Raw genomic sequence first — 15,620 nt, forward strand, 5'->3', positions numbered from 1 at the left:
GCAATTTCGAGGTGCAATTGAAATTGTAAGAAGAACACACAATGGATTAAACACATCTGAGCAAAGGCACACAAGTCTTTATTTTCCTATCATCATATCGTCATTTTAATCTCTTAGGCATTTGTGGAAAATGGTCATAATAAGCATATGTATTCTTTAATTATGGGTAAAAACATTCTAAGAAGGTCACAGTGACCTTTGACCCGAACAAATTTAATCAGTTCATCTTTGAGGCTCAATTTTAAGAAATTCCTTCTTTGGACAAAATGTCGGCCCGAAGGCATTAAACAAAACTTACCTCCATGGAACAACCAAGCAGAAACAAATAAAGTATGAAGTCAATGAAAATGATGATGACCTAGGTTAATACAAAAATCTATTTCATTGTAAAAAGTGAAACCTCTGCATGTCAACAGGCTTGACACAAGGCGCAGGAAGCCTCGAGATGTACAGTGTATTTACTAAATGAACATTGTAACGGCACCATAGGCAACAAGAATACAACTTTGGGTCTGTTTTTCAAAACAATGACATTAACACAGTGGTGGCTGACGTGTGTATAAAATATACTGATACAAAAATGAGAAAGAATGTAACGCATCAGTTTTGGCGCAATAAATAGCAGTGCATTGTTTGTGTTGAACACGGCGACATCCGGGACACACGTAGTATCAGATGGTGTTTGATCCCCGTTCATAAAGATATTTTAATTTAAAAAGAAAACAAATAGGAATGAAAAATGTGTCAATGCAAACTGAAATAATAATAACACATGTAATTATGGAAGAATGGCAAAGTCAAAACTGAGATTCCTTTGCGAGGAGACGTGTCGCAGTCGGTCAGCTCTTAGAGACCGTCTTCTGTCTCCGGTCTCAGCACGGCCTCGGCCTCGGCCGCCGGGGTCTCGGTCCTCGGAGCGGCTCTGCCCGCAGACAGTAGACGGTCCGAGGAGCTCTCGGCGGGGAGGTCGGCCAACACCTCGGCGGGGTCGTCCCCACCGGAGCCGGACTCCGGCAACGCGGAGTAAATGGGCACGGCGTTGAACATGACGAAGCCCACGGTGATGACTACGAACGAGATGATGTACAGCGCTGAAAACTGGAGAAGGAGACGCCGGGCGGACATGTTAGCGTTACGTCCCACGGTTTCACATGACTGCTACACTTTATTATTTACGACATGTTCGTAACCTGTTCCCAACATAACCTGTAGCTATATTGTATTTTAGCTGACGTACAATTTGATATCTTCGATTCGAATTTGTTTAAATTTGATTTCATTGCAATCGACCGCTTCACTGTAACTGCTGCACATGTAACAATTGAAAACACACATTTAAAAACACTTTAACCCCGACAGCAACATTGCAGCAGCGGCTGCTTCTCTGGTTAACACTCACCGTGTAGTGGAAGAGGAAGAGGCCACAGAAGAGGCTGAAGAGGTCGGCGGTGAGCAGAGAGAGGTTGACCGCCGTGGCGCTGGTCATCTTCACCACCACGGGCATGAAGCTGTACAGCGCGTACATGCACAGGCCGTACAACACAAACAGCATGGCTGCGGGGACACAACGCACAGACTTTGGTCAGAGACGGCCAATCGGGGGGAAAAAGAAACTCTCAATTCAACAATTCACTTACAGATGTGAAAGTCCCATTTAATTGCCGCCACTGCGTGAGTTTCCAGGATGGCTCTGTGACGCCAAGAAACCGCAAAAGTTAGCAGCATGGCGAGAAAGAAAAGAAAGAAACACACTTTAAAGAAAAGAAAGTAACTCGTGCATTTCTGTAGTGCGTCAGTGTATTTGTCTAAAAACACTCTTCCATCAGTCAAAATTATTACATTTCAGCTTTCGGTGCACCAAAACGAAAAGTTTAGATTGTATGAATTATTGATTCATTTTAATGTGAACTTGTAAGACTCATGCAGACACATGTATTCAACCCTATTGCTGTCAATCCATCTTATTGCCCCTCTGCCAGCCGCATCAGAATGTATGAGGGATTTAAACTGTAACCCACAGCTGTATGCCGCTGAGGAGGGTCCCAAAGAGGCCCATCATGCCCAGGAATTCGATCCGGCTTAAGTTCTTCACCGTGTACTCTTGGCACACATTGGACACCGCGTAGAAGGCGGCACTGAGCAGGACCAAGCCATCTCCCAGCACCACGTCACTGGCTGCACAGAGAGGGGGGGGGGGGAGGAGAGAGACAGGTAGTCAGTTTACAGGTTGATAATATGAATATAGAAACCAATGCGTGAGGGCCAATGATACGGCCATCCTTTCATCAGTCATGATTGTGGGTTATGACCAGGACCAGATGGCATCCCTACTTGGGCGCTCCAACTCACGCAGCAGTGCAAAGATTTAGTCAGGTAGAGATTTTGTATACATTAATCTTGCCCTTCATGCTGAGGCAAATTCGTAATATTGAGCTATATAAAATAAATTATTTTAAAAATTAATTGAATTGGTAACTTATTTAATGTTTTCTCTAATTACCAAACTTTTGTCATTTGTTTTGAAATATTTACATTTTTAACAGTCCTCTTTGGCTTTCACTGTATTCATCCAATCCTCTGACCTCAGACGATCACAGCTAGAAAAGACCAAGAAATCATTTGTTACCATTTCACAATAAATTATCAATAAATTACAAATCCTATTCGAGCAGCGATTGTTGATTGGGAACATCTTTATCACGATGGTCATTTTGTGTTCAAAGTATTAGTCAATAATTCTCCCTTCTATATTTTCATTACAAACTGTTCCAACAAACTGTGATTAAGTTCCAGTACTTTAGAGATGATAATGTTTAGTATTTTGGTAACGTGTCCTCACTGGATCCCTTTTCTCTTCCAGCCAGGATGTCGGCTCCCACCATGGCCCCTACGCCCAGCAGGCACATCCCCACGGCCACAAAGTGGACCAGCCTGTAGCGAGTCTTCAGGAAGAACCAGGAGAGGACCATCAGCACCGGGATCACGAAGCAGTCCAGCAGCTGAAACGGAGTCACGGCACAAAGACCAACGTTACGAGAGCGATAGAACTCGGGAAGATGAGATAAGCTTTGGACGTCACAGTAAAGATTAAAATACCTCAAGCAAGAGATTGTGGCGGCAGCAGTCACAGTTAAATAACATTAAAGTTGGATTTTTAACCACACACACATTTAAAACTCTCATCATCGTAACATCAGAATATATACCTGCGATCTATAGTGCAAAAAATAAGTACTTTAAGCTTCATCTCCTCTGTACATTACTCAAGAAAAAACCTGGTTACCTTCGCATTGAAAATGCCGGAAGGTTATGTTTTGATCGCCATGTATTTATTTATTTATTTATTTGTATGCGTGTTATTCGCAAAACTCAAAAAGTATTGAACCGAATCGCATGCAATTTGGTGGGATGATTGTTTATTATCTGGGGACCAGTTGATTAGATTTTGGGATCGATCGGGTCAAAGGTCAAGGTCAAAGGTCATGAACAGGTCAAAATCTTTCGCAGAACTCAAAAAGTATTGAACCGAATCGCATGAAATTTGGTGGGATGATTGTTTATTATCCGGGGACCAGTTGATTAGATTTTGGGATCGATCGGGTCAAAGGTCAAGGTCAAAGGTCATGAACAGGTCAAATCTTCTTGAATCACATGGAATTTGGTGGGATGATTGGTTATTATCCGGGGACCATTTGATTAGATTTTGGGATCAATCGGGTCAAAGGTCAAGGTCAAGGTCATGGAAAGGTCAAAATCTTTTTTACCATAGCACGATACATTTTTGTCCAATTGGCATGCAACTAATGCCAAAATGTTCATAATTCAATGCCCAATCTTGTGATATGCGAAGGTATGCGCTCTAACGAGTGCCCGTTCTAGTTCATCCTTGTTTTTGTAGTTCATAGGAATGCACAATTTACTTTTTTGCATTGTGAGTTTATGGCGTTTATGATTCTCTACTGATTTGATAATGCCTTTGTTTTTCTATTTTTGATCTCTCAAGGCATGGTCAATATTGTACATGTCTTTTGCTACTGCGTCTTGGAAAATGAAGAAAAAGTTTTTAATAATTCATCAGCAACTATTTCACTTAATCGTTCAAGTCACTTTTCAAGTCAAAATGCATCCGCTTCTCCAGAGTGAGAAATGGCTGCTGTTATTTGTCCTCTCTGATAATTAACTTAATATCCTTGGGCTTTAGACATATTTCCATATTTTTGTGAAATTTCTTAGAAAAGAAATACGAATACTAATCAAGAATGAAAGTAATCCCCAGTATTTATTTTGGAACCAACCAAAAGGTGTCTGTCCCACTAAATACCAATTCTCTACAACTTTGAGCTAAAATAAAACATCTACTTTTGATGGGTAATCCGATTCTTTAAATCAGCCTATAGGGCTGCAGTTAAGAATAGTTTTTTATTGATTAATTGATAAATCTGCTAATTATCTTTTGGATTAATTTTCAAAAATAGTAAAAAAGTAAAAAATTGTTATAGAAGACAAATACACAACATCATAATTTGAGGCATTTTGAAATACTACATTTTGAAATCCAACGAAAATTCTATATAGTTTTTATATAACGACATTATTTCAACCATATACACACAATAAATAATAGACCTCAGCAGATTACCGTCCGGTTTATGTTGAAGCATCCGTTCACACTGAACTGTTGTTCTCTTACCTGTATACTTGTCAGGGTGGTGAACTGGTAGGCCTTCACAACAACGTAGTTGGCCTCCACATCGGCCAGAGCCATCACCAAATACTTCCACCACTTGGTTTTTAAGATTTTCAAGATGTTCCTGTCACCTGTAGAAATCCAGGTCTTTACTTCAGAGAAGGAATGGTGAAAGAATTTTTCCAAAAGCTACTTTTGAAGATATTTTTCTTACATATTCATGTGTTTTTTGGTAAGAATATATTTTCTCTTACAGACTAATAATGACATTAACCAGTTCCAACCTGTTCTCGCAGATTTGTTTTATGATTATTGTCGGCCAGTATAGGCAGCTTGTTCATTAAATTGTGCTTTAACTTACGACCATTTTTGCAGAATTAAATAATCCATTTTAAAATCAATGTGCATTGTATGTGGAAGTTTTGGTTCACTCTCACCAGTAAATCAGTGTATTTTCCAGGTTTTTCTGTCAGCTGTTTTATGCAAAAAGAAGCTCTAAAATCCTACTTTGCACTATCTGCTTAGCAGCAACAAGCAGAGAGACACAGTGAACACAGTGGAGCAATTAGCAGCTAAAGAGCAATGTATTTAATATCAGTGTTCCTCTGCATCAATTGTGTATTTGTACATGTTGTGGCTGCTGCCCCCTAGTGGCTAGAAAAATACTTTACTGCAGGCTGAAAAGATGCAACCGAGCTGTGCAAAGAGAACAATTGCAAGTCCAGACATGCCGACCTTTGCGCGTGCAGAGGATGGTCGTATAGACGAGGAGCAGCAGGAGGTAGTTGAAGAAGCTCTGCAGCATGGGCGTCTTCACCCCGGAATCCATGAGGCACTTACAGCTCACTGCTGTGCCACAGATCAGCAGGGACAAGACCTGCCCCATGAGGATGGTCTTCAGCAAACGCCTGCAGAGGGGTCAGGGAGAGCATGGCGTGTCAGCGAGATTGCAAAATGCAATCCAACACAGAACAGCCCCACCAGTTTACTCTTTTTAAGACTCTTGGAGGAAGGCGCTGAGAGGGACTAGGGAGCCGAGTCTGGAGGCAAAGCTCTCACTCTACAAGTACATTTACATTCCACGGTTCAGCGGGGTGTGGTCACAAGTGTGCATTTAGCACACCTGTAACCACACCCAACAGTGAGGTCACAGTATGCTTACACATCCTGGAGTGCACTTCTACATCACCGCAAAGAGCTGACAGGTTAAACCACTAGAGGTCAGTATTATAAAGAGTCTAAAGGGGAGACACTACAGATGAATTGGACCGAACACTTTGGTAATAGATAACCGTGAAACTTCCCCAGTTGATAACAGACATTAAGACAATGTTTTCTGAAATGGTATGTTTAAATATGCTAATCGTGTATAGTTTCAAGGGTTTCGTTTGCCATGGGTACCAAGACCAACAGTCCAGACACATTGGAAATCTAGTGCAGGGCTCTCCGAGTCAACAGTTTAGAAATAACACGATAATAATAAAGGAAAAAAATACAAAATATAAAAGAAAACACTATCCAGAAGGTGGTCGTGTGTACAGAAAGCTTGTCATATGTACAAGAACAAGAAATGTGCTAATAAGTACAGTTTTGGATACAGTTTAAAATTACAAATAGTAATAATATGTCACATATTGCACATGATAAGAGTAACGAGGTACTTAGCTTATACGTGCTTTTACTACCGTGACATATAAATGTCTTTTGTGAAAATGGTACTGAACATAGGATAAGTACTCACCATGTGAAGACATCCCTCCAGTTATAAGTGTGTAAACCGCAGGCCAACCTCCATTTCCCACACAGTCTCTCCTCTTCGTGCCCTTCCATATCTTTGAGAGCTAAACCTAGGAGTTAAGAAGATATTAGAGATAAATGAAATGTGACAATCTTGGGTGGATTTGTGTCTTTATGGCTTACTGTCTTCATCAGATTTGTGTCACCCAAGGTGAGCATGGGACCAGATCTTCACAGGAATGCGATGGGGCTCATGTGACCGATGAGGCTCAATATGATTCCCACTAAAATAATGGTCAAAGATAAATAGGACAAAAACATAAATGCAAAATAAATGGGACCACCTGCGTGTTTCCAGACCGGTCAATTCGGCGAAGGACCAGTTATCCAACCGTATCCAACTTGCAGGATTGTTTACATGAGAGCCGGTGGTGCTATTAGTGAGCATGCACGCACATGTTGATTAAGTTTAACTATAAAAATGCATTGTTATGACATTTGATATCAACCGAATTTGAATATGGCGCTTTATAATGGCGTTAGTTCCGTTTAAACAGACATTAACAAGTGGCTATAACCACAGCGATATGAAACCTTTCTTTTTTCAACACTGTTTGGTGTTTCGTGGTTGACAGCGTCATTCATCCGGCTTCCCGAAACTACACATAGTTCAATATACCCGGAACACAAGCACACGCGCTACTCTGATCGAGTACAAATGATGTAGCGTTACATGTACATACGTTTTCCGTCTGTTCTTCAGTCATGACAAGTGTGACCAAACTCTGCGGCTGAGATGAATCTCCATGCTTCTCACAGTCGCACCGGAAGACCATCCACGTTTGTCCCTGAACCTATGCGAGTCAACCTAGCATCGTGGTATTCTAGCCCCGCCTCCTGTGCTCCGATTGGTCCAATTAAAAGACGAAAGGACGTCTGCACTGCGAAGTCAAACCTGGTCCGGTGCTGATGAGAATCAACAGTGAATGGAAATAAGTTTAACAATATACATGTATGTATATTTGTATGCTGTGCTTAGATATCCAGATATTGAGATAGATAACAATATTTACATAATTCTCACTGCATAATTTAAATTTCATTCCCAACTGTTTAACACATATGTCCTTGTTCATTTTGTATGTGACAGTTAACCTTCTTGTTGTGTGAGAAAGCATTTGACCAAGATGGCCAGACAGAGAAAGAATGATAACAAACGTCTTGCTGATTGTAAGAAACAATAACTGTCCTTGAATCTGTGCAAATACTGTTTTCTCGCCTCCAGCTATGCACACCATGCATAGAGTTCCGCTGAAAGTGGACTAAAGGTCATTAAAAGAAAGAAAGAAAATGATAAGGTAAAGCAACGGTAGCACTCGATCGGACAGTGGAAGAAGAATTCAGATAATTTATTAAAGTGAAAGTACAAATACCATAGTCCAACAGTCCTGAATTCAATACATTAATTAAGTATATAGCTGTTTCATCCGAAAAATGTCCGAAAGGAATCATAAAAGTGTGAAATGCTTCTGCCATATTATTTTATAATAATATTCCACGACATCTCAGAGGAAAACATCTTCTACTGTCTATCTACTCCAGTACTTTGGTGCGACAGCTTTAGGCCTACAGTTACAACATATAACTTATAAACACCTATTTCAAATAACTTCATAAAATCAAAAATAGTTTATATTAATCTTTCATTTATCAGCCAAAACATTAGTGCTGCTGATATAACGCATACATAATGTAATATTAGTTGTTTTGTTTTGCTTCTATATAGATATTCATACATAGCATTTTGAATACAGAACGTTTACAAAAGAGTATTTCTTCACTGGTGCTTTTAGTGAAGGATCTGAATACTTTTTTGTATCAATGTTAAATAGGTTATGATAATTAAGTAATAACTGATACATAAGTAAAAGTAAATACATTAAAGAATCAAATCAACACGATGGTGTTAACTGGTTATTGCCTCTATTATTGATCTATTTAGAAAGAGTCGATGAGGTTCATCTTCACGCTTCCGGTAGTTCACGCGAGATTTCACGAGAGGATAAGTTGAGGGTAACATGGCGACGTCTAATTTGCTACTAAAGGTAGGAGCCAGTTCAATTAAATTATGTTGTGTTTAACGCCCGCTGAAGCGCGTGTCAATCGCGCGGTGCGATGTTGTCGTTTAGCCCCGAATTTAACGAACATTACGCAGCACCTGTACGCGCCTGCGCAGTCGGCGTTGACCCGAGCTCGGAGCAGTTAAGTTACATCTGGCTAGCATTAGCCACTTATCACTGATATAGCTGAATATAATGGCCACACCGCCGCTAACTAGATGGGAATGAAGCACACAGACACGGTGGGACCGACTACGGACGGGGAGACTCCTCGTTAGCTTCACCGGCTCCCTGAAATACGGATATTATCTGTGTATCTGTGCACGTTAGCTACACATCTCATATCATCTGTCACTTCAGTGATACAGGAATCGGCAGAAGACCGCCCCCCTTATTTTATAAACACGCTAAAAGGCTGAAAAAAAGCAGCAGTCGGAGCAGCTTGTGTGCAATGTGTGAACCCTAATCCCCTAAACTAAGTTTAGCTTTCAGGGAACCCTCGGGTAATGTGTCTTTAACTAAACCACTATTCGCATCGCTCCACCGTGAGTGTAACAGGTTAGAGCTGTGCAACGAAAACTGGCAGGGAAAGTAAACTGCATCAAAACAAAAGACTTTTGCATTGAAAACGAAGTATCTGTGAACAGTAAGGGGCAGACAGGCAATCCTCCCGTGCAATTTATTACCATATAAATATTGTGCGTGGTACAAAGACCCTTCACAATTATATGTTTATAGACGTAACGTTAAAAGTAAAACAAGCACATTAAGACATCAATGTTAGAGGGATGGTAAGCAGTTAACCCCACAGTCTTGTCAGGACAATTCTGGCTATGTAATTGGGTATTAAAACCATATTTTATAAAAACAACTCTTAAGAATATTTCAATCTGTTTTTCTATTCAAATTAGCTGACCATAACTTAAGTATTTTACTCCTCAAGAATTATGAAATGGGATTTAATAAAAATACATATTGTATGTACCAATTTATTAATTCATTGAAAATATGCTGGAATATTCTTCAGGTGCACATTGAGGAAATAAGTAAGTTAACAACGTACATTTTACTTACTGCAGTCGACTTTTGAGGTACTTTGTACTTGACCTCCAGAATTTTCTTTCGCTGTAACTTTATACTCCTAAACTGCTACAAATCAAAGGGAAATATTGTACTTTGTACTTGATACCATTTATTTGAGAACTTCATTTATTTTGCAGATTCAGATGAATATTACTAAAAATAATCAACAAATTAATTATTATAGGTCAGTAATTACAATTAACTGCAACATTAACATGTTTAACTCATTAAGGCTATAAATAATGATGTGATGACATGATTTAATATGTTGGTTTGGCATGTTTTAGACCCATAATGTATACTTCACACCACAGCCTGATACCTTTAACCTCTGAATTCAACTCAGTTTGACAAGATACGCCCTGATGATTTCTCCTGGGCAAGACTACAAAATCATCCTGTGTCCATCACATTTACCTCCTGTTTATGTTTTGTGTCTATCACATTTACTTCCTTTATATGTTTTCTTAATTAGCATTTTTGCTGCTGCTTGCACTATTTAGTTAGATTTGAAACTGCATTTAATTGTACTGGTACTTTGTGAAACTTGCAATGACAGTGCAGTTGAATCTTATCGTGTCTTAAGTGTACTGTTATTGTAGTTTTATACAATAAATCATCACACATAATAGTGTTCTACTTAAAGGAAGTCACACAAAAAAATTCTGGTGACTGTCACTCTTTTTTTCACCACTCACAATTTATAAAGTTCAATTGTAACTTACCCTTATTTAGTTTTGTTGTGTTGTTGTTGTTCTTGTTGTTGTTGCTGCCTTACCTTGACAACAACAAAAGCTCATGAACAGTGTGAATCGAGTGGCTCACTTCTCTCCCGCCTGTTTTCAGAACAAAGGCTCCCTTCAATTTGAGGACAAATGGGAGCTGATGCGTCCCATAGTGCTGAAGCTGCTGCGGCAGGAGTCCGTCACCAAACAGCAGTGGTTCGACTTGTTCTCGTAAGTTTACCTCATGCATCTGCTTTCGGGCTCCGGCGTTCACGTTGAAGCAAGCGTGAATTTGTTAAGACGGGTCATTCATCGTTGTTTCACAGAGACGTCCACGCTGTGTGCCTGTGGGATGACAAAGGTCCAGCAAAGATCCACCAGGCCCTCAAAGCGGACATCCTAGAGTTCATCAAACAAGCACAAGCAGTAAGACGACGACCATGTTTTTACAAAGCAAACGAGTAACTGATGCTGTTGCTGATTTACAAGGAGGGAAAAAAATGAACTGTTCTTCCGGCTTGGTATCTGACGACATGATTCCGCAGGGTTTAATCAGCCCCGTCTTGTGTTTCTCGCCGTTTCTAAGCGAGTGTTGAGTCACCAGGACGACACGGCGTTGCTGAAGGCCTACATCGTGGAGTGGAGGAAGTTCTTCACGCAGTGTGACATCTTGCCCAAGCCTTTCTGTCAGCTGGAGATTACTCTGATGGGCAAGCAAGGAAGCAACAAGAAGTCCAACGTGGAGGACAGCCTGGTCCGCAAAGTGAGGACTAGCAGGAACAAAGAAGTAAATGAGCATGTTGTGCATGTCGTCGCGTGTCTGACCCGCGTGTCTCTGCCTCTTCAGCTGATGCTGGACACGTGGAACGAGTCCATTTTCTCCAACATCAAAAACAGGCTACAAGATAGTGCCATGAAGCTGGTCCACGCTGAGCGGCTGGGAGAGGCCTTCGACTCCCAGCTGGTCATCGGAGTGAGAGAGTCCTACGGTGAGACCCACAGGAACACGCCACATTTCTTTTTGTACAATGAATAGTTTTATGAGAGACATGAAACTCCATTGACTCCCAATTTTACCTGAAAAGTGCTTCCTTCTCTTTCACCACAGCCGTTACAACTACCGTTATAACTATACTTACATACTCATAGATATTACTGTTGTTCATCAGCAGGAATGTGCGTGAATTTAACTCTGGGCATTTTACCCCCGCTCTTGTCCCTGTGATCCTTCTTTTTTTTTTGCTGTCACGATAAATATGTCTAATACCTCGTGAGCAGGTATTAATCTGACTGTATTTTCTGCCCTTGGACACGCTATGTGGGACACGCCATGTGTCCCTCCAGTTGTCCCACCTCCTTCAGATCCGTTTGTGATGTCTATTTTTCTACTACCGCCAGTCTGAAATATTGTACGTGAAACTCCTTGACTACACATCTGCCGACACATGTTGACCTGTCCACATATCCTGTTTGTGTGTTGGCACCGTGTTTGGTTCCTGAGCAGTGAACCTGTGCTCCAACCCTGACGACAAGCTGCAGATCTACAGGGACAACTTTGAGAAGGCGTACATGGATTCTACCGAGAGGTTCTACAGGACACAGGCGCCCGCCTACCTCCAGCAGAATGGGGTCCAAAACTACATGAAATATGTGAGTATGACTCACAGATTTATTGTGAGAAATGATATACCTAAAGATGTTTTTAATGAAGAACATTGCTTGTTCAGTCACAACCATTTATTGTTGGAGGGGAACTTTAAGCAGGCCCATCAAGAAGAAGGCCAAACCGTGAAATTCCAACTCCCCGGTCCGCCATGTGAAGCCTTCACATGCATTAGATTCTAAAAGTTGTGGAGTTTTAATAACAGCCAAATCCAGAGTTATTTACCTTTTGCATAAAGCCGAGGGCTCAGAAGCGGAATAAAAGGAAACTTCGGTGCACTTGCCCGAATGGGCCCTAAGATGCAGATGATCCGGGTCACTGAGCAACTTTCATAGAGACAAACATGGCTCCGCCTCTAACGCTTTATCCAGTAATTCTTTTTTCATCCATGGCTTTAAGAAGCACTGGATGCTGCGTTCTAACATGGTGGCCTATTACTTCCTACGTAAGTGTCTCACTGTGTTTTTTGGGCCAGTGTCGTCCTCCAGCTGAGCCAGTCGGAGAGCGTATACAGTGGGTACGGAAAGTATTCAGACCCCTTTACATGGTTCACTCTTTGTTTCATTGCAGCCATTTGCTAAAATCAAAAATGTTCATTTTATTTCTCATTATTGTTCACTCAGCACCCCGTCTTGACAGAAAAAACAAGAAATGTAGAAATTTTTGCAAATTTATTAAAAAAGAAAAACTGAAATGTCACAAGTGATCAGACCCTTTCCGTCTCCACTGTTTGTGACTTCCTGTTGGCTACCCGCACACATGACTGGGCTGCACTGATTTAATCATACGGCTCATCTAGGCGTTCCACATCTCATCGGATCGAGCGGATCAAATACTTCCAAAGAGCCGTTTTGTGTTTTTAAATGCTCCAAAAAATGTAATCATAGCTTTTGTAGTCGCTTTTTTTTCTGGATCGAAAAATGCTTCTTTGGGCCGTGTAAAATGTAGATATGATGGAGCCAATGTTTCTCATCAGGCGTTGACTTTTAACTGAGGCGTGTTCTTCTCTTGCCACTTTATTGAAAAGAAGGGGGAACAAAGCCAATAAGTTGAGAATTGAATACATTTTAATAATATGTATCTACAGTTCATCGGTTGATAACCTGACCCGTTTAAAATTGCAGCGATTTTTGTACCGTTTCGTGATCGCTCGGCTCCCAACCACAGCTTCCAGCTCGCTCTCTGCTCACGCTGGAAGAAAACAACACTCCGCTCCCTCCGTGGAAAAGATAATACACGAAGCAGAAACCTGAGGCTTCTATTGAGGCTCCTATTTGCCGTTTTTTTGTTATGATTGTGGCAATAAGCCAGTGGGATGAATCCAAAGAGAAAGCCGCCAGACAGCCGATCTCATGCTCGTCCTCTCCACAGCATCTCTCTCACTCAAACAAGCCCGAGGCGATCTGTCTGTTAAAGCACGGCCAGACATGTCCAGTTTGCTCAGGCTTTAATACTTCGTGTAGATCGAACACTTCAATTACCTTTTCTTTACCAGAGGTTGTTTTTCCTTCTCCTGGAGGACTTTTCCATCGACCTTTTTGTTGTCATCCAATTATATATGAATTTCAAGAAATATGTTATTCCTGACTTGTTTTCTTAGGATTTGTATCATGCGTTCTTTTATGGTACCACGCACTGCAGATGGTAAAGCAAGAACAACTCGTACGAATAATTCGCTCTTCAGTGGCTTGTTTGAGAGATTTCGAAGCACTTGCTACTACATTTAGCAATTTTTTTGTATTTGGAGTTTGCTCTAAGCTACAAACACAATTTACAAGTGGTCCAGACCTGTTGGAGTCGTGTGAAAGTAGTCTTTTTACTAATGGATTGTATATTTCATTACTTTTGAGGCAATTTAGATTTTGTAAACCGACATAAATTACTCTTAATATATTGACATTATTCTGTTACTCAAATTATACGGCTAAAGTAATTCAAAATGTCTTCATATAGCCTAACATTCATTCAGCTATTGATGCTGTTGTATAACACTGCAACATGAACTTCTCAAACTTAACAACGGCCCTTAAATATTTCACGCCCTCCCTCGGCATCCATGGAGGGCCTTGCTGTGCCGAGGTGTTTTTCCTATCGAACCATTTCCTGTTTATTTCATTGACTCACACGGGACACGTAAAATAATAAAGTACACCGATAGCACAGAGTTTGAGTTTGAAGTCTGGATTTTGAAGACATAATTTCTCTAAAACCACATTATTATTATTTTGCCAATGTGCTTGCATTTACGGTCAATTATTTTTCTTTTTAAAATAATCTTTGTATTATTTTTGTATAAATTTACTGTATATGTTACTTGCCTTTTTATGCACACAGAATTGTGATGCTTCACAAACAGAAATAGACTATGTATACAGGGAGTGTGTGTGTGTGTATATATATATATATATATATACAGCTCTTTTTGTTTATTATGAGGTTTTTAATGTGTGTGTGCATTTTCACCAGGCTGATTCGAAGCTGAGGGAAGAGGAGAAGCGTGCTCTGCGATACCTGGAGACGAGACGTGACTGTAACTCTGTACAAGCAGTGAGTGTTCTACAGTCACACTCCAATGTTCTATGGAGTGTCCTCTCTCTTTTACAAAGTGAAACTTGTGTTAATAAGATGCAGTTTTTGTTTTTATATATTTTTTTATATACTTTTTTTTTCTTCACTGTATTTTGTATTAGTTTTAATTTCATGTTGATGCATTTACACTTTTTTTTATATTTGTGTGTATATACTTGTATACATTTGACTTTTATATTTACTTTTTATGAAAAGAACAGTTTAGGGAAATATGTACTAGTGCGTTTCCTTTGTTTCCGACTGATATTAGAAATCTCCCAACTCTCTCTAGTGTTCAACCATAGAAACTAAACTCATCTGTCGAGAGCCTTTGCTCACAGACTGTTTCGCTCAAACAGGAGTGGACGGATCAACTTGTGTTTGTCAAAGAATAGTTACAGCGCATAACTAAACAAACCACAAGTTTTCGACATGAGATTAAAATCTTATCTCTGTTTCAGAAACAAAACAATCGAGCCCGTTTCCCCAAATGTTTGTGCTGCGCACATCTCTCTCGTGTTTCCGCTGCATTGTTTCCCCCCGGGGTTTTTTTTAAAAAAAAGGAAAAGGCCGGGTTTTTTAAAGGGGGTTTTTTAAAAAAAACATTTTTTTTTTTTTTTTACAAAAAAAAAAAAAAATTTTTTTTAAAAAAAAAACCCCCCCTTTTTTTTTTTGGGGGGGGGGGGGAAACCCCTTTTTTTAAAAAAAATTTTTTTTTTAATTTTGGGGGTTTTTTTTTTTTTTTGGGGGGGGGGTTTTTTTTTTTTAAAACCCCCCCCTTTTTTTTTTTTTTTCCCCCCTTTTAAAATTTAAAAAAAAATTTTTTTTTTTTTGGGGTTTTCCCCTTTTTTTTTTTTTTTTAAAATTTTTTTGGGGGTTTTTGGGGTTTCCCCCAACGGTTTTGCACGAAAAAAAAGGGGCCCCCCCCCAAATTTAAAACCCCCCCCTTTTTTCAGGGTTTTTGGGGGGGGTTTTTTTTTTTTGGGGGGGCCCCCCCCAAAAAAAGGTTTCCCCCGGGGGTTTCCCCTTTTTCCCCC

At 40.2% G+C, this 15,620-nt stretch overlaps 2 protein-coding genes across 2 annotated transcripts; one reads left to right on the forward strand and one right to left on the reverse strand.

The window, feature by feature from the left end:
• Positions 1-57: 57 nt before the first annotated feature.
• slc35f2 (solute carrier family 35 member F2) lies at positions 58-7,250 on the reverse strand. Its single transcript, XM_056411537.1, has 10 exons — positions 7,168-7,250; positions 6,608-6,708; positions 6,429-6,534; positions 5,423-5,595; positions 4,691-4,818; positions 2,840-2,999; positions 2,019-2,175; positions 1,638-1,690; positions 1,400-1,554; positions 58-1,098 (listed from the first exon to the last, which is right to left on the reverse strand). The coding sequence occupies exons 3-10, from the start codon at positions 6,515-6,517 to the stop codon at positions 847-849; spliced, it is 1,167 nt and encodes a 388-aa protein (XP_056267512.1). The 5' UTR covers positions 6,518-6,534; positions 6,608-6,708; positions 7,168-7,250; the 3' UTR covers positions 58-846.
• Positions 7,251-8,490: 1,240 nt separating this feature from the next.
• LOC130191821 (cullin-5-like) lies at positions 8,491-15,117 on the forward strand. Its single transcript, XM_056411538.1, has 7 exons — positions 8,491-8,529; positions 10,474-10,583; positions 10,679-10,778; positions 10,939-11,115; positions 11,200-11,341; positions 11,857-12,002; positions 14,482-15,117. The coding sequence occupies exons 1-7, from the start codon at positions 8,503-8,505 to the stop codon at positions 14,893-14,895; spliced, it is 1,116 nt and encodes a 371-aa protein (XP_056267513.1). The 5' UTR covers positions 8,491-8,502; the 3' UTR covers positions 14,896-15,117.
• The last annotated feature ends 503 nt before the right edge of the window (positions 15,118-15,620 follow it).

This window comes from Pseudoliparis swirei, chromosome 3, assembly GCF_029220125.1.
Source record: "Pseudoliparis swirei isolate HS2019 ecotype Mariana Trench chromosome 3, NWPU_hadal_v1, whole genome shotgun sequence".
Taxonomy (NCBI): domain Eukaryota; kingdom Metazoa; phylum Chordata; class Actinopteri; order Perciformes; family Liparidae; genus Pseudoliparis; species Pseudoliparis swirei.